Here is a 19,897-nt window from a genome sequence, read left to right on the forward strand (position 1 = left end):
GAGAAGCAAGGAGATAAAGATTGAGAGGAAGACTAGGAAGACGGAGAGAAACACAGAGAGAAAGACGGAGAGGAGGACAAAGAAGAAGACTGAGAGGAAGATGAAGAGAAACAAGGAGAGAAAGATTGAGAGGAAGACTGAGAGAGACACAGAGAAACACTGAGAGAAGGGCTGAGAGAAAGACAGAGAGAACGACTAAGAGGAAGACTGAGAGGAAGACCAAGAGGAAGGCTGAGAGGGAGGAGGAGGAGCATGTGCTCACAGGTGTACCGGCCTTTCTGCGTGTGCGTTGTGTCACCCAGCATCGTGCTGATGGGACACCTACCTGCTGCTGCTGTGTATAAAAGGCAGAAGCATGATTCATCTGCTTCACATCATCACCTCAGACACTCGCTGATAGTTTACTCTATTCCATCAACATGAGGACTCTTCTGCTGGCTGTTATCCTTGGACTTCTGGCTGTCGTCCATTCAACACCTGTTGACAGTAAGTGACCTTTATGTATTTGTTTCATTCATTGTTTATTTGTTGCCTTTTTTCTTAAACATTCAGCCGTTATAATCGGTTTATTTTGTGAGATTTATCATCAAAAAACTACCTAAACACTTTATTGATCATACAATATATGATCAGTTTATATATTGATGAGTTTTGCGGCATTATAAACTGTCATTCTTGTATAAGAGTTTTCAGGGCTGTCCTTTCCTTTACCCTGTGATTCAGCTCTTTCCCCTCCGCTGCACACCTAAGGTGCTCTTTATGTTTCAGGTCTTGCTCTTACTGTTAGGGTCGTATTTCATTGTTGGTTGGCACCTCCAGATAACACACAGAAAGTCTTTGTAAAATGTTCAGAGCTGCTCCAGGAGGTGCATTATAATGCGTTTGTCTTGAATACGCTGAAACCAAAGATCAGCAAAAGAGCTGTTACACAAGTTTGGACATCCGGAACGAGCCGAGCGGAACGTGACTGTGCAGGAATGCAGAGTGGAGATTTGATTCCCAGGCATTTTAAGTCTATTAGACCAAAAGTGAGACTTTGCTTTATTCTGAGAAATACACAGAAGCTTTGAGTGTGTGTGGTTATTTATTGTAAGTTCATTGTAGTCCCTCTATCAATGACACTAATGGCTTCCGTCCAGAAAACAGAGAACAGGAAGAGTCACGTGTTTGACCTATTAAAACTGAGTCTTTGATGAGGCTTCTCTTTTGTTCACCTATTCACCACATGATTAGTCACACAGGTTAATCATTACTGTCTCCCACCACACCTTATTGAAGCCAAACAAGCTAATACAAGAAGTTTACAAGCCTGTAAGTCCTGTGTGGTGAAACATGAAATGGTAACTTTCCTTTGCACTCATGTCAGGACTGGTGAGTGAACATGTGCTGACCTGGTTTTTTTTTTTCCTTGCCTTTGTCCTAGCTGTGACCCAGAACCCTACCAAACCTGAGGATGACGTTTTCAGGGAGGCCATGACAGACGGGTTCCTCATCGATCTCCCAACGCTCACAACCGAACCGCCCAAAATAAGCATGACCACTCTGGCCTCCCTGCCGCCGTCCGCTGAACCAAAAGACATGGACGACATGGAGGGCAGTGCTTCAGGAGAGCCCTCGACCTCCATCTTCTTCACAGCCACAACCGCTTCTCACAGCTCCACACGAGACACTCCACTGCTGAGTCCTCTGCCTGGCTTCACCTCTACATCTGAAGCCTACCCAAGCGAAACGGCAAACCCTGAGGAGTTCAGCGGTGACACCCAGGGCTCTGGTTCAGGGTTTGAAGATGAACCGATGCTAAGCACCTCTCCAAGCTCCAGAGTGACCTCCAGCTTCACGACACAAACCAGCACCGCACCGTCCACCTCCACCACTGCTGCTGCTCCCAGCACAAGCAGCGACCAAATATTTGAAGATAAAGAAGGTTCTGCCTCAGGTTCAGGCCCACAAGTAAGAATGCAGTTTAAGGGGAGTGTCGGTCAGGAAATGCTTGAACCAGGTAAACATCCCGTAACTATCAATATAATATTATAGTCTCTACTGATTGCTTCCTATAGATAAGTATAACTTTTACGTTTATATGTTATTTTAAGGTCAGGTAGCTGAACTGGAATCTGCTAATCCAACACCAGGAACTCCAGGAGACTCTACGCCAGGTGGGTCTTGCAGAAATGTTTTTATGAACCACTTGTCTACTTTTGTTTTTCCATCTAAACAAATTCTGTTCTGTTTATGTCCAGGTTGGATCCTCGTTATTGGATTTATCGCGGGTGCCGCCGCACTTGTAATGCTCAGCGTCGCCATTGCTACAAGGAACAAGTAAGTTTTTAATATCTGAAAAAGAAACGGTATGTTTTCAGTTTTTTAACTGTTCAGATCATACAATGAAATCCCTGCTGTTCCTCTTTGCACAGGTGGAATAGACCAAACCAGGCATCCGTGAGGCAAGAGCCCCAAACTGACTCCTCGAACCAGCAGAGGGAGCTAGAGATGGAGACTTTCCTGCACAAGCAGGAGCCCAGGGAGAATGGAAAGGCAGCAGAGTACACAGTCATTCCTCTGGATGAGCTTCCAGAGGATTACTCATCACACTGAGGTTCAGAAACGGACCCTCTGGAGACTCATCAGAGACCCACGAGAAGTGTTTGAAGTAGGTGATCAGAGGAGCAGAAGTGTCCAGACTGTTGAATTCAGAGTGAGAATCATGGTCTGTTTTTTAAATTAAAGTTTTTTCTCTGCTTTCAAAAACTTTTACTTTGATGCTACAAAAAGGATTGATGTATTTATTGTCATATCAACTTCTTTTAAAGGTAGGGTCGGAGATTTCATTCTGATGCACTTCTTATTAAATTAGCGTAACTTCTCTTTACAATCCGATAGCAACCAATTAGTTCGGCAGTTTCTCATTAAAACGAAGAATATGAATCATCTGTGGAAGCTATAAAATGCTAAAAACATCAGCCAATCCTCCGGGTGGACCCTGCTCGGAGTATTGGCTGGTTGTCACTCTCTTCCTGCTCTGCGCGCACCAGAGAGGTATGTGCATGATGGCCGAAGTCAATCACGTCCATGTGATTGGAGGCGTGGCTTCGGGGTGAGCTCCGAGAGAAAGGGGCGTGTGTTTACTTTCAAAATCTGGCTGACTCTCACTGAGTTTACAAAATCTCCTACTCTACCTTTAACCTGTAAATAGAAAGAAAAACAAGATGCACACGTCTTTTATTTCAATGCCACAGTGTTTTTCTTACTGCCTTTTGTAAAGTGTCTTTTTTGTAAAGTTATTTTAATGTCTGTGTGATGACCTTATTGACAACTGTGTTGTGGATTGTAACTTATATTAAGCTGCTCTGTTGTTAAATCATTCCTTCTCTCCACACAGCATGCACTGTAGAAATCAACACAACCGCAGCTCATCAATAAACATTTATTTGTTTCCATTAATAATATGTACACACAGTAAGTATTAAAACATTTATACACTTTCAGTCCATTTTACCAAACAGAAGATTTTTTGTGTTTGTGTCATCCAATCGGATGTGCGTTCAGTCGGTCAAAGTCAAGAAAAAAACGTGTGCACCATTATGTGCAGAGAATCAAATAGAAAATATGCATATATTATCTAAAGATGTTACAGTTTCACATGTTCATAGAAAACACTGACACGCTACGCTAGGCCGGCTGAATAAAAACATCTAAATCAGAACAAAGAACCTGTGACAACTGAAGTAGATGGAAAAGTGTTTGACGTAGATGCTCGTAAATCATTCATAATTCTTCCGAGGTGGCGTTTGAGCCAAAACACTGGATGGCGTGCTCACAATGTGTAGACATACTGTAGCTGCCAACGTTCTCACGCACCCACAAAAGAACAAAAACTGCCTTAGAACCTTTTAATGACCAAATCTAGAGTGGCTCAGTAGCAACAGCAGCAGCGTGGAGGTCGATACTATCACAGAAAATGTAGTAAGTTCACAACCTACAGAGACATCTAGAGGCCCAAAAAAGAAACATCGCACTAATTGTTGCATATATATATATTTATATATATATGTTTATATTTATATATTTAGTCTTTATAGAAATGTTTAGCATAGCAAAAAAAATAATTTATGATGACAAAAAAATGTCTATACATTTGATTTGTACACTAACAAGAGTATATATACACAAAGTGCAAGGAGGCACTTTAAACATGAATATATAAGCTGTTGCTTATATGAAAGAAAAGTAAAATAATAATCCATTTCTTCACCTTGGTGTGAACAGAGTTTCTTCACAGCTTAAAATGTCCAAACATGTACACATTCAACCAACATCCACAGACCTTGTTGATATAAGCGTCGGACTTATGCGAGTGCTGGAGGCAGAATTTCCAGTGCTAAACAGATGTGACCACGGCTAATTAACTCACATCTAAATGTGCAGCCTTAATAATAATAATGATGATGATGATGATGATGATGATGGTGGTGGTGGTGGTGAGGAAGGCCCAGCCTTCCTCTCTTGTTTCTTTATTCCTCTGCTTTTTTCAAACCCAGTTTTCTATTAACATCGTAATGATCTTTTATGCTGAAATGTTTCATACTGACTGCACTCTGCAGGTGACATCTTCAAGGCAAGGTTGTCATATTAGCAAAGAAATAAACAGTTTGAAATAAAACACAACAACAACAACAACAGCAACAACATTAACAACAATGCGCCGGCCTGCTGAGAGTTTGAGAGATGTTTCACCCATGTTATCTTTCGTCTTTCCTCTCTGTTTCTCTCAGAAACGCACACATCATTTCCAGGCTAACAGCGCCTCACTCATGAAGAACATGCATACAAAAGTAAATAAAGAAATGAATAACTGGGAGGGCACCCTTCATAGACTCGTTTTTTTTTTTTTTTGTTTTTTTTTAGCTTTACTCTCTGCAAACACACCCTGTTCCGCGTGTTGCTCCATTTAGAGGCCACGTCCTCTTAAGTCCTAAGCTTTACTTCTTAGGCTTTTGACCATGTGTGTATAATCCCATAAGTCAAACAGTCAAAGGTAATGCAAATTTAACTGTCCCTGCAGTTCTCGCGAAACGCCACAAGAAGCACTGTTTACATTTGGTCTGACAGTGACAATCATTCAGTAATGAAGCCTGTCCTTTTTGTATTATCTCACATTTGGTCCTTAACTAGCAAGGCCATTATTATCCTCACATCACCTCTGTGTTACTTAAAACTACATGGAACAGACCGTCTGTTTCATTCAAGCCTTAGCCATGGAGCTGTGGGTACATCTAGCGATATGTCACAGTGCAGCAGAGTTTGCCTGAGCTGAGCATTTATGGTGATGGAGAAGGCTGTAGCAAGCATGGTGGAGCGTTGACATATTTGATGAGCCGGTTTATGTCATGATTTGACTGTGTTTGTGTAGTTACTCAACCTGCCAGAAGGGGGAGACAGACGTTCTGCACTGAAGCTTTAAGTTACAAAGAAAATGAATGTTACAAATACAAGTTTTTGTGTTTGTTTGTTTTTTCAGGACAGGAAGCAGCAGGTAAGGCCCTGAGTGTTGTCAACCAAATGTTTGAATCCTCTGTTCAGGTGAGTTCATTTCAGTTCAAATACAAGGTGAGGATTTGCTCCTGTAGCTGCCCTGACGGGGCAGCTGGATTCTCTCAGCTGACTGTTTCAGAGCAGCGAACTGTCACTTTTTTCTTCTTTTTTTGTGTGTTTTTTTTAAATACATACTCGGTTGTGCCGACAGAAAGTAAAAGCTTGTTGAAACTCAGGGTAAAGGTGCAGGGGCATCTGAATCTGCTTTACCCGCACTTCCACGGTTCTTCCTCAACAAGAGAGAAATCTGCAGCGTTGCCATTTTTGCCCATGGTGACCTGTAAGCAATTATCGAGAACTAACCATTGGGGCCAAGGCACCATTATTTTACAGACCGTTAGTGGTTGGGAGCAGAGAAGCCATTGCTTGGTTTACATTCAGGCCATTGACCTTTGGGGCTATATGGTTAGTTTGTGTTAACCCCCCCGTCACAGAAACACATAACATCTCACACACTGATTGGTACAAAGTGAGAATATAATAATCCTCCAGTGTTGGCCATGTATTTTATGGATTCTCTCCCCAACCGAATTACAATATACAGGCTGTTGTATGTTTAGAGACATTGCTATAATACAGGTAGGAAAGGGTCTAAAATAGGCATTTCATGAATGTATGCATCGCTTTAGATAAATTACAGTGAAACAGCAGTCTTTATGTGTACCAACGGCTACAAAAACTCTTTGGAAACGGCCAATTATACATCTGTAATTTGGTCAGGGCTGCCATAAATACATGTCCAATTAAGTAGACAAAAAGAAATATAAATATAACAGTCTCGTTATGAAATTCAGGACATACCACAACAAAATACAAGTCAAATATAATCATGTACAAGACAAGATGGTGACACTGTCTTTTGGATTATATATGAGAGAGTTTTTGAAGATGATAAAAAAAACAAAGTGTATAAAAATGAACAAGCTTTTTTCTTTGGATGAACCTGGTATCACAAAAACTGCTTTTTCATATGATATGATAAATGGGTGAATAAATAAATATAGACATATTTATTTAGCTTTTTCACCCTTTTCTTAAAAAAAATTTCTTCAATGAAAATATATGTACTATTCACATAGACACAAATACACCGATACACATGGAGAGGAGACACGAGCACAGACAGGAAAAAAGAAAGAAAGGACGAACACGAGAGCTGGGGGAGGAGTCTCTACATACACGTCTCTATGTCCGTTAACGTGAAATGTACCTTGCAGTCGTCTATCAAGATTGAGTTGTGGTGAGCGTATACATTCTGGTTGGTGTTGTTTTCATAGAAGGATTGTGTTTTTGCCATCTCAAAATCATCCATTCGAGTCTGCTGGGCATCAAAGCTGTCCAGCTCGTCTTTGCTGAGGTGGTACACAATGCCCGCGCCGTAGGAATCCCCGACCACGTTCACAGACGTGCGGAAACGGTCCCTATGTGTAGAGGAGGAAAGAGACGGGAACATTGTTTGTACATGACTTTTGTGATTGAACTGTACTGACACATTCAAGGTCATTTTTATAATATTAGCATCTGGAGACAAAAATTGAGGTGACGATGATCGGCATGTTAGCATTTGGTAGACACCTCTCCCTCAATTTCTTGCATAGCTTGGCTGCGCCATTGGCTACATTGGTTAAGCCACAAATTATTAATCAAATAAGAATGTTCTGTCCACCATCATGTACGAGGAAGCAGTCTTTCATCATGTCGTCCATGTTTATTTACAGTCAAGTAGCACCTGTGGTAAACATAGAACTAAAGGGAATAGATGGGCCCCGTGGATCAGCCCCATTTGCTGGCACCCAATTTAGCTCATATCTAACCTGGTTTTTCTTAACCCTTTTCTGACCTTTTGCTGTTAATAAATCTTGAATCAATTGTTATAATTCATATATACATGTATTCACACCTTTAAAACATTTGTTGGTCCTCATTGTGCAAAAAAAAAGTGTGATTGTAAAAAAAGTCAAAGGCGGTGTTGGAATGTGTGTGTGTGTGTGTGTGAGTGCGTGCGTGTGTGTCATTTCAATAGAGATGATGTGGAACTCACAGCAGCCAGTCGACAGCGACCAGGAGGCTGATGTCCTGAGTGGGGAGCCCCACTGCAGTGAGGATCAGAAGCATAGTCACGAGTCCAGCACTGGGGATACTGGCTGCTCCAACGCTGGCCAAGGTGGCTGTCATACTAAAACCGGAGGTAATTGTTAAAATTTACAGCAGGAAAGCAAGAATCAGGCTGTGTATTCTCAATATTTCTACTAAAATAGAATATTATTTTTGTGATATCTATGTGCTATGTGCTATCAAGTTCAGTCAGATTAAATGTGTTGCCAAAATGTTTTTAATGTGTTATGATATCTTGCTGTCTCACCTCACAGTAACAATCTGGCCCCAGTCCAGCTCGATCCCATTCATCTGAGCGATGAAGATGGCAGCAACAGCCTCGTAAAGTGCCGTGCCGTCCATGTTGATGGTGGCACCCACTGGGAGGACAAAGCGGGTGACTCTCTTGTCGATGCCCAGGTTCTCCTCTAAGCACCGGAACGTAACAGGCAAGGTGCCAGCACTGTGCCAAACAAAACAGCAAGAAACACCTAATTATGATTTATTACAAACACCATGCAGTGAGATTTAGTTTGCAAACTGTGGTGGTAAAAATCTGCATAAATTACTAGACTGTCTGTTTAGAATTCATTTGACAGACGTGGTGTTTTTTTTTTCCTTCTGTTTCTAATGAAATAAATTCACCCTGAACAATGCGATGCTAATTTTAAAACATAAATAAGGCTTAAATAAACCAATACACACCCACTCAGAACTGTTACAAGCCTGATTTAACCAGGCATGCATTGAGATATTTTCTTTGTTTGAGCAGGCAGGAGTTAAAAAAAAAACAAGCTCAGTCTATCAAGAGATCTGGCCACAGATGTACAGAGAAGGACAGAAATCTCTCATACCTGGATGCTGTTCCAAGTGCTGTGACCCATGCCTGGAAGATTCCCATAAAGAACGTGAAGGGGTTTTGTTTCACTATCACAAAATAGATCAGGGGAAGGAAGATGCCTCCGTGGATGATGAGGCCCACGATGACGGTTATCATGTACATCCCCAGCTGCCTTGCAACCACCTCCAAGTCAGCAATGGAGATGATCTTTCCACAGATGAGGCAGGCGATACCCACAGGGGAGTACCTGCAGACAGACAAGGGGGATCATGTTTGCATGTGTCACAATCACCTTATTAAAGTGATTATTACCTGTCAAGAGTTAATGATAATGTGTGCGGGGCTATCCTTTCACAAGCAGCCACTGACAAGGCAGAGCTAGCAGCTAGCAGCTAATGGGGGAAACCATTGGGCGGTATAGGCTAAGGTGTGCATTTTTTTCCAGACTGATAAATACCTTGTATTGTTGTGATGGAAACATGAGTAAAACGTTGGACTTACCACATAATTGCACTAACAATCTTCATAATGATCTCATTCAGGACGTTGAAGAACTCCAACATGAGCTTGGCCTTCTCTCCCATTTTGCCCATAATAACCCCGAAAGCAACAAAGAATCCAATCAAGCCTGGAAGACAAATAATATCATTGTGCAAAATTATAATAAATGAAACAAAGGAAGAGGTTTTATCATATCATGTCACCATAATAGTTGAATCTAAATCTTAGCTTATCATTAATTGAAACATTCCTTTTTTTGCTTAGCACAATAAGCTTTGGATGCATTTTGTGAGCATTTTCTTGTCATTACATAAGTAAAAGTAAAAAATAACTTTCTTTAACAGCATTACTGACATATTTCTGTCATTCTGTGGGTGCGTCTTCAAATATTCCACCTACCCAGGACGTTCATCCCACCCTTGAACTGAAGCGACCTTTTGATGGTGAAGTGTTGCGGACCTTTGGTCCTGTTAGTGGGCACCGGTACTTTTGTGGTGATAGTCTGGACCTGGACAAAAGACAAAGAGAAGAAGAACAATCAGTGGGCGCTGCTGACATATGAATCAGACTTTATGTGGTGGGTGAAGCTTTTTTTGTTGTTGAGCACTCCTACCTGCTGGAAGCAGGCCTGCACCAAGTTCTCCGGGAAAAGATTTCGGATGAGATCAAACAAAGCGTCCATGCTGGACACCTCGTCGTTCTTCTTTCCCTGGCCGAGGTTAGCTCTCAGTTTGGGGTTCCCGGGATGGATGAGCAGCACCAGGATCACACCCAGGATGGCTGCAATCACCGTTGTTGTCATGTAGTACACCATGGCCCTGGTGCCTAAACGACCACTGGATTTAGCATCCAAACCAGCCAGTCCTGTTGGTGTAGTGGGTTTTACAGCAAAATAAGTAAGTGTCCGATATCAAACTATGTATTACATAGTTCTAGAGTGTGTTTGATTCATATTAAAAGCCCTTCTTACATAGTAAAGAGTAGAACAGTGGATGTAGCCTGTCGTCTGATTTAAGAATCACCAGTGTGTGAACCAAAGTTTGCTAAAAATGCATCAATAGTATGATTTCTTATTCTTTTTCTTATTTTTAGATTTTGCAGTGATATGTTATTTAAAGTATGATTTATTCCACCACATTTTATAGTTCTAACAAAAAGAGTTATTTTCTCATTTGATAAAAACTTTCCTCTTCTCCCAGGTACCAAAATATTACACACCCTGCAAATTTCATTTCAAGGTAGTTTGTCAGCAGAACATACTGTGAAGCAGAGACTCACACACCTGTGACCAGACTGGAGACAACAAGAGGCAAAATCAGCATCTTCAGCATCCTCATTAGGATCTCCCCGGGGAAGGCAATGATCATGATAACATCAGCAGGGAGAGGTGATATGTGCCGCAGGAGCATTCCGGCAATGGAGCCCAGAAACACGCCTGACACATGGACAGAAGACAAATCAAACAGCGAGGCAGGTGAGTCTAGTTTACAACAGATATTATGAACTAAAGACAAACATGTCTTTAGTCTAATTTAAACATGAAAATATATCCAGAATGGCTTACTAGTTCAACATCAAGAGAAGATGTTTTTTTTCTGCTTCTCAAGCAAATTTTTTAACAGATTAGACAGAACGTCTAAGATTCAGGTCTACAATTGATGATTCAATTTAACAAGACGCGATTGTCTAGTGTCAGGATCCTTCAACTGACAGTAATCTAGCCCATTTAACAGCTTAACAATGGGAAATATTTTCCAGTATCTCAGCCATCCTCTCTGCTCGTCCTTGACTGCTGATTTGTATCTGTGGTTTGTTCATTCGAGCTACCTTTGCAGCAAAAAATGGAGGTTTGGTTCAGTGATTGTTAGGATATCTTAATGAGCTAACGTTTCATTACATCAGCCGTCAGTGGACTGAGATGCTACCTAGCAGGTTGCTAAACTTACCGAGGATTGTGAGGGTGAGGACCATGTTCTTCATGATCTTGTCACAGAAACTGTTGCATACACTATCAGTAGGGTCTGGTATGGGCTCCAGGTGGCTCTCATCCATCCTGACCTCCACTTGCTTCTGCATCGTGTTGGCACTGGAAGCAAAATTAGCACTGATTACAAAGCAGCAGAAATCTAAAATGATGTTTATTTGTTGCTCAGAGTCCTGGTGGGAAGACAGAGAGAGGTGTTTGTCTCATTCTACTAATGTATGAGGCCAGTGTATACTGTACACTTTGTATAGGTTTAACATGCATGTCCAGTAGAATGGCATGATCTCACCAGATGACAGAGTGAATTAGTGATTCTGTTCTGAATTATGGATGTTTAAAAGCTGCAGTTTAAACAAGTGCTTCCAGTTAAACTTCAACTGAATTCAAATAAACAGACACCAGCTGTTGCTCATATCCTCCCCTCTGGTACTGCTGTCTGTTGAACGTCTTTGCATGATGATTTATGATAATTTAACTGTTAAGTTGCAGATGTGAGCGCAGGATCATGCATGATCTGCATGATCTGCATGGACAGCCGATGCTGACACAGCTTATATTCAGCCTCATTAGTTTGATTACTGGAAATCAATCAAACCTAAAGCCCAAACCTAAACCTAAAGCTATTAAAACCATTCAACTACCACATTGTTCAGATTTTTTGGGTGCTTGTAGTTTCCTCCTTTCAACTATTATTAAGTTTTTAAACCATAAAGCTTTTTCTAAACTTTTCAGCCCATTGAAATGAATGGAGAATTTTCTCCAATCTCCTCCAGTGTTGACCTTCAACTACTTCATCATTCTTTGAGCTATAGAAACAATTAAACTATCATTCTGTTCAGCTATTCGACTCCATTTAAACTTGTGTTTAAACTTTTCAATGATATTACAATTTCTGAATTGAAAAATAAATGCATCAGATTTCAGCATTTTCAGCAATTCACAGCAAATCCTTCAGCATGCAGCAATCAAAAGCATTTTTTTAGTTTTTACTGCTATATGTGTAAATTTTGTCCATTTCTCTGTGCACTCCTGTCTCTGTGATGTGTCCCTGAAGCAGATACAGGTACAGTATCTCAGGTTTGTTGTGGTCTGGTGCAAAGCCTCTTTGACTTAAAGATCAACTCTCCCCTGTGTAGCCTTTAAATCCTCTGCAGAGCACAGACGTACACGGTTATGTAACACAGAACGCCTGTGTCACCTGGAGGGCTTGACCTTGATGACTCAAACACCTGGAACGTCAATTTTATCCAACAAAGTCCAACAAAATCACAACTTTCTCTTCAAGGTTGTGAAACTTAAGATGTTTCTGTATCAACAATACTTCAATGAACACAACCATTCAAAGCTGATAGTAAGAGAAGTGAAAGTCAATTCTTCGTCGACGTTTGATGTTACATCTGAAAATGTATTATTTGGATGTATTTTGGTGCATAAGACATAAAAAAGGGAACATGTAAGGTGAGCAGAGAAGAACTGCTAAGTTAATCACGGCCTTCTGATACAATGTGCTCTAGCATTAATGAGACTTAAGCCTTTTAAAGAGGATAAAATTAGCGCCTCCAGCGCACAAGTGATTGAGTTATGCAACAGAAAAGGGGCTTCCCAGGAAAAGTCAAGGTGTCACCACCACCTGCCTGAAAGTCTCATGCAGGCGATTTGAATTGCAGAACATTTAAATGCATTTAAATCTTTAGTTTTAGCAGCTACGCATCACACAAAATGCAAATCATGCACTGATTTAAAGGGATCAGTGCAAGAAGTTAGGAAACAGGTTTTCTGGAAAAAAAAGCATGTTATTCCACCTTTAACTGCTTCACTCTGTGCTACTGTTTAATGCTTACCAGTTGTTGTTCATGTTGCTTTGGATAGAAATTGTACGTATAGAGGTATAGAGGTGCTACACAGCCAGTGGCGCCAGGGCAAAAACAAACAAAGTCATGGCCTCTGCATCAGTGAATCCAGTCAGAACATCCAAAAAGTCCTTTTTTTTGTCCCATCAAAGTTTAAACAAACATGCACACAGAAAACTTCCTCCTCAGCATCCAAAGTACATCCACAGTCACTGACACCTGCTCGCTCAGCTCAGCTGTAGGGAGGGAGGTTCGTAAAGGTAAACTGACTTAACATGGAGGTCTGACAGAAGCCTCCCAGACAGGAAGGGTGGAGTCAACATGCCAAGATTAGCAGAGGAGTGAAAATCCTTGTTGCTATTTATCGCCTTTGCTTTTTTTTTTCTCGTTCTCTTTGTTGTGTTTACTTCTCTTTGCATGGAGGAGGTTAGATTTCTGCAGTTTGATCACAGGGGATGTTATTAAACTGTATACATACGCAGGAGTGTGCACTGCAAATCACACCAAGCAAAGAAAACATAAGAAAAAAACACAAGCACGCTGGATTGTTTGTAATGTTTAAGGGCAACCAGTAAAAATGAGTTAGTTAGTTCTCTATTCATTCACGCTGAGCATGAAGTTTAGAGTAAACACTAACTTCCAAATTAGGCTTCCAAAAAGCTTGGAGGAGAACTCATTTAGCAGAATAAAAGATGTTTATTAGAGCAAAAATGTGATTGCAGCTTTCCTTTCATTTTCAAATATTTAATCAGACATCAATTAACGCACGCGAGTGGTTTATATCGGATCCTTTCCTCTGCTTAAACCAACACTGGGTTGATGGAGAGGATTTGGTTGAAGGCAAATAAAAAGCAAATCAAAATAATTTGTGTCTTTGTTGTACTTTGTGTTTCTTTGTGTGTGTGTTGCAGAGCCTTGATGTGGAGCTGCTTAGTCACTGAGCGGCCTCAGTGCCGTCGTTGTCTTGCTGTAAAGTGACCGTGGCTTCTTATAGTCTCACACAGAGTGACAGGGTCATTTCTCATGCAGGAGCTGTAATGGTGTTGCCATGGCAGCATAATGCTACGTTGAGGTGATCGGCTTTTTATGTGATTACTAGGTGCGTGTAATGTCACAATGGAGCTCTTTGTCAATTCTGACTGTCATCATTCCAGCTGTCAGAGTGATCAAATATTAAAAGTCCTAAAAATATTTTGCAGCTTTTTTAAAAGAAATAGACCTGTTATCCCTGCAGTTTGCAGAATTACCGGCTGTAACCGTGCGGAGTATAGGTGACACTAAGGGATGTGTGAAGATTCCAATTACCCCGCTGCTCCTGAAGCATGAACAAGGAATAGAGAAAAGCACATGGCAACGCATTTGTCCGTGCACCTCCACACCTCACCCCGCCTTTTTCTCCCCTTAGCGACAAGCCCACCTCATGCTGCAACACCTGACAACACACACCACGCTTAGACAGCAGGTGTCTATAATTAACTAATCTGTCCTGAGCCATGCTAATCCAGCACACATACACACCGAAATGGATCAGACACACTCAGAGAACAAGAGGTCTAGAAGTCTACGGCTTTCTCACAATCATATAACAACTCATCTTACTGAAGTTGCGGTTATTATTATTTTCTGGATAAATATCACCATGTTTCTGCTTTAAAAAAAACTTATTTAAGAAAAAGTCCCAAAAAATTCTTCAGTGTTTCTGAGAGTGTCCTTGTGAACCCTCATGCTCCAATATGATGCACTGCAATGTTTGGACACATTTCTGCCCCAATCCCACAAATCCTACTCATACCGAGTATTTAAAGCCCCCAAACTGACGTGATTAAAGGGTCCCACAGAAGTCCATTAATTTAACTCAATTATTCAATCAACTTCATACTTACTTTCTATTTCAGGGTAGAGTTACAGTGTAGGGACATTTCTATTCTATTTATTCTATTAAGGGATTTTTTTTTCATCACCACACAAAAAAACAAAAATAAATTGGAGTAAAAACAATGTGAGCGTTCAGCATCCACAGTTTGTGTAGCGTTGTTTTCATTTGAATCTGATTGTTTTGTGAGCAGTTTTGTTGGATTTCCTGTTTTATTTTGAAGGTCTCTTCTATGTGTTCTACCTCTACATTGCAATCACCTGCCCCGCCCTGATTGTTTACACCCGTGTCTTGTTTCGCCACCGTGTGTCCTCCTGTCTGTGGCTTTACTTTTAACAGAGCTCACCTGTGGTTGGACACCTTGGTTTTTGGTCCCTGTTTGGCTCCTATCTGGACTCTAAACAGGTGCAGCTTGAACATCTGTATTAATCCATTCTCTGTCCTCACTTCACAGCCTTTTTTTTTTAATTTAACATATAAACATATAATAGACCTTCTTTCAGTGCACATGTTCCCAGATGTACAGGACATGCTCATGCTTAGCATTAGCTCACAGCAGCGTACCATTACCACTTTCTCCTCCTCCTTCTTAGCCCAAACCCTAATCACCTCTAGCATTTAATACAATGCTGCTATGACATAAATAAGCTTAAAACATGTGAGTACTTTTTTGTTATATGCAGAAAATAACACTGAAGTGTGGTCACATCGTTGTTGTGACTCCCTGAGTTCATCCACTCACATTTCACAGAAGGCTGTAAACCTTTGTAGAGTTGTAGAGTAGAGTGCAAACTGGCTTTACTTATGCTGTTTTTATTCCAATTTATTTTAATAATCTTTTTCATTTATGTGGTAATGAATACATCAACGAAATGCCTAAACTGCCAGTAACAAAATGAGACCATTCATTCTTTTGCGCTCCTTATAATATAGTCAGATGTGTTTTTATTATTATTATATTGAAGGAATGACAATGAAATAAGAGGGTGAATGGTATACACAGAGCAGCACCCCAGATGTGTGTCTGTGTCCCATTTGAAGTGATGTGAATCATTTTACTCTGGAATCCCACAGTCACTAAAGAGGCCGCTCCCCCGTACAGATGAGGATTAATGAGCTTTTCTCATTGTTCCATTATGATGAAGTGTTACACTGTCGGATGTGCCTTTTTACAGTTTCACGCTTTAATCACAATTTCCATCAATCTCGTGCAGAATTGTGCTGTTTTGCCTTTTTTCAATCCGCCGACGCGACCGATTTTCAGAGAGGACGTTTTTACAGCAGGCAGCCATGATGTAACATATTCCTTCAGTACGTCCAATTACTCATCGTGGAATCAATTCAGTTGTCTTCTCGGAACGAGTGAGAGGAGAAAAAAAATGTAAATGAGGTGAGACAAAGAATTTTAACAAGCGGGAGTCTTTGGTGTTTATTTCTACAAAACTCATTTTGAGTGGAAATTTAAAACTTCTGAGGGAACAAGACTGTTTTTACTTTTGTTCATGTTGGAGGGAAAATAAGTGAAATAAAATGAGACTAAATGTCTCATTAGGATGGATTGGGCTTTGTAGTGAAACACACTGACAGCTGCAGTGTGTAAATGACTGGACACAGAGGATCTGTTTATTTTGCATGTTTTGAATTTCTCTTATGGGCCAAGCTGAGGTCATTTATTTATCATTTGTTCTTTAATTTCCTTTTTTTAAAACCATTGTGTGTGTGTGTGTGTGTGTGTTGTTTTTAATGTAGTAGCTGTCATAATTCTGGACTTAAAACAGAAAAATGTAAATTCAGCAGCACTCAGAAGAAATTTGATTTGCTGAAGACAGATAATAATAATATGTGTGATTTCACAACCAATCAGCTAATTGATCACACCCACAGAGTTGCATCCAGTTATGTCAGACAATGCAAATCTACAGACTAAAGTTCTTTTGGTTTCATATATATCAGAAATAATAGCTTTAAACTATCATTGTAATCTTCAAACTGCGATATGTACCTGCCGGATGCAGCTCCGTGGATGCATGCATCCCTGTAGGCTTCATGCCGGCAGCTAACAGCCGCAGCCCGCCGTGTTTTGCATATAAGCACGGACGGATTGCAATCATGATGTGCTGCTGATGATCATGATGATTTTAATGACATTTGTCTGCTAAGAGCAGGATTTTTAGTGGGATGGGTGCCAGCGCTCAGCTCCAACTCCTGATTATGAGAGTAATCTGCTCTTACTTATGCAGGAGATGTACAATTAAAAAATTTCAGATGGGATAAGCAGCTCTTGACTTGCTCCGCCATCATGGCCCTCCACTTCAGCGATGAAGTGGGGGGAAGGAAACGCCGTTTCCTACTCAGACTCATTTCACAAAGTCTCACTCATCTGAGTAAAAAGGCAGAAGAATGCGAAATTATGCGGATGCGTTTGTTTTCCTGTTTGAACTATAGAGTTTTGGGGGAGAAGACATCACTGTGGGTTCAGAAAGTGTGCGGCTTAGCTTAGCTACAGCCAGAACATACACAGGAAGCCAATCGCTGCACTGGCTTCCTGTGAGTCAGAGGACAAGGACACATTGGTTCCTTATGAAGCATCCAGACCCCTGAGATCATCAGGGACAGGTCTACTGTGTGTACCCAGGGTCAGGACCAAACAGAGGAAGCCAGGATTCAGTTACTCTGCCCCTCACCTGTGGAACAACCTCCCTGAAGACCTGAGGTCTGCTCAAACAGTCACTTTATTTCAAGTCAGGCCTGTAAATTCTTATATATTCATCTTAGTTTTCTCATTTCGTCTTGTATGATTTTAATTTCTATGTTGTTCCTATTGTATTTTAATGTCTTATTATGTTGCTTTTATTCCATGATTTATGTCTTCTGTAAATTCTCTGTATTGTCTTGTGTATGAGTGGTGCTATAAATATAACCCTCGCCTTGCCTTACTTTGCTTAATTTATTTTTTTTTCTGCCACATTTACTGTAAAAAAGACTTTGTGAATTTGTGAATTAATTAAATCACACAGTCCTTTTGTGATTTTCTTAAGACAGCACAGCAGCTGAGGCTCTGCATGTACTGTTGCTCATCTGTAAAATATAATTCATATATAATCATAGTGTGATTACAGCTTTAACACTTGAGGTTCTCCCACTAGAGGGAAGTGTCCAGGTTCAGTTTAAATAATTATGTAGAATGTTGTTGCATTGTATTATTATTGTGTTTAAACAGCAATCTTTGAACTCCTGTAGGGTGCATGGTGTCACACTGTCAGACACTGAAAAACAGCGCTGTATTCCTACAAAATGGTCACCAATAGTCACCAAAACGGCATGATCTCCACATGTCAGTGATTAAGGGTGTGGATTTTTATGTAGTTAAACTCTATATGTTTACTAAAAATTAGTATAATTATCATTTTTTAGGTTGTGCTTCAACACTGATGTTTAATATCCATCTATCCATTGAATTAAATTCAGTGAAGCCAACCCCAGCATACACTTCCAGGACAGCCCGCTCACTAGGTTGACACCAGAAGACAGACAACCACTCATGTTAGCGGTCACACTGACTCTGGTCATTTGGAGTTGCCAGTCACACTCACCTGGTTTGACATGCAGACAGAAGGACAGCAGGCTCTAGCCTGGCTAGCAGGTGTAAACCAAGTGGTCAGCTGCAGCTAGAAAGCACTCTGATGGGCACCAAATGGGATTTTTTTTGTGCTGGCTTTGCACATGGCACCCAGTGGTTCTCACCAACTGCTGTTAGCTTTTAATCCTCTAGTCAACATGCAAAATGTAAGCAACCTTGATTATTATATACACTGGCAATGTCATTGAATTAAAGGATGCTAAGTGGCTAAATTTACCTGCTATCTACAGCTAATAAATGAAGACACTACACTGCTAATAAGGAAAAAAAACATAACAATATATTAAAGGGAGGGTGTCACTCCAGCACCACCTACTGGTTACCTTCCCTTAGAAGAAGCACAGAGAAGGAATCTGTCTGATGTGAAACCCATCTAGTTAATTTAGGGAGGATTTACAGCGTAACCCTCTGAGCTATTCTTTTGAACTCATCCTCTTGCAGCCTTGTCTTGAGTTGCAGAGTGTGGTGGGAGTCGATGGCACAGAGCACCATATCTTTAATGATGCACATGTGGCCCACGGCAAGGAGTTTTGCATTGCTTTAAGAAACTGTCACTTCCATAAAATGCCTTCGTTGACACGTTCCTGTCTGGAGATGTAAAATCATTAATCTTTTAATTCACACTTTGTGTGTTTCTAGCATTTGAGATGGATAAGGACATAAACTATGCTCATTGCACTGATGATTGTCCCCGGAAGGCATTCTGTCAGTATCCTGAGCTGACCTACAATGAGCCATTCACTCGGGAGTGGGAGTGGGAATGAAACTAAGCATCAACCGTTACATTCAGGTATGCTTAGAGAAGTGGGTCACTAACAGCGCTAACAGCATTGTTCACTCTTAATGGCTACATGTGAGCAGTACATGTCCAGCAGCCGTCTTAACCGCCAACCAGGATCAAATTCTCAATGTCACACTACTCTCCTACGAAGAGCGCTCACCTGTGGAAGTCCTCTCCTCTTCAACACTGTGTGGATTTTCCTGATTAATTCCCTTGTCAGTGTTTGCAGAATTATAGCAGCAGCACACACAGTTCTGCAGAGTTTTTGGAGATAAATTATGCCTTGCAGCAGGTTCCTCCTACTCTAATGTGTAGATTCTAAGCAAGCTGCACCCTGCACATGCACAGCGAGCTTAGTGATGCACACACAGAGGATTTGAGATGAGAGGTCAGTACCTCCTCTCAGGTGTGGGTGGGGTGTTCTCTCAGTTAAAGAGTAATAGATTAGCAGACTTTCACCCCCTTTTTAGCATCATGACATCATACAGTGAGGTGGAACGCTCTGCTGCTTCTGCAGTATAGAAGCTCAAGGCCATCAGGTTTTGAATGTATGTGCATTTGTATGCATGCTTGTGCAAGATGTTTTCAAATTCACAACAGATTAGCTTTCATTTGTTGCAGCGTGATGATTTTTTTTGACCTCTGCACTTGCTTTGTTGAGTTGTTGTTATATCGAAAATACAAACAGTGAGCTGCCAGTCATCTGTTGTTCCCCCCCCCCCCCCCCGCTATTCAGTTTGC

At 40.9% G+C, this 19,897-nt stretch overlaps 2 protein-coding genes across 2 annotated transcripts; one reads left to right on the plus strand and one right to left on the minus strand.

The window, feature by feature from the left end:
- The first annotated feature begins 315 nt into the window (after nt 1-315).
- On the plus strand, nt 316-2,917 carry cd44a (CD44 molecule (IN blood group) a). The gene is made up of 5 exons (XM_028402155.1): nt 316-486; nt 1,424-1,999; nt 2,094-2,156; nt 2,241-2,319; nt 2,415-2,917. Exons 1-5 carry the CDS (start codon nt 420-422, stop codon nt 2,593-2,595), a joined length of 966 nt encoding a protein of 321 aa, XP_028257956.1. The 5' UTR covers nt 316-419; the 3' UTR covers nt 2,596-2,917.
- Nucleotides 2,918-5,798: 2,881 nt separating this feature from the next.
- slc1a2a (solute carrier family 1 member 2a) lies at nt 5,799-11,116 on the minus strand. The gene is made up of 10 exons (XM_028401684.1): nt 10,975-11,116; nt 10,311-10,463; nt 9,642-9,892; nt 9,428-9,536; nt 9,029-9,155; nt 8,541-8,774; nt 7,955-8,149; nt 7,634-7,768; nt 6,803-7,013; nt 5,799-5,870 (listed from the first exon to the last, which is right to left on the minus strand). The coding sequence occupies exons 1-10, from the start codon at nt 11,102-11,104 to the stop codon at nt 5,799-5,801; spliced, it is 1,617 nt and encodes a 538-aa protein (XP_028257485.1). The 5' UTR covers nt 11,105-11,116.
- Between the last annotated feature and the right edge of the window lie 8,781 nt (nt 11,117-19,897).

Source organism: Parambassis ranga, chromosome 3, assembly GCF_900634625.1.
Source record: "Parambassis ranga chromosome 3, fParRan2.1, whole genome shotgun sequence".
NCBI lineage: Eukaryota > Metazoa > Chordata > Actinopteri > Ambassidae > Parambassis > Parambassis ranga.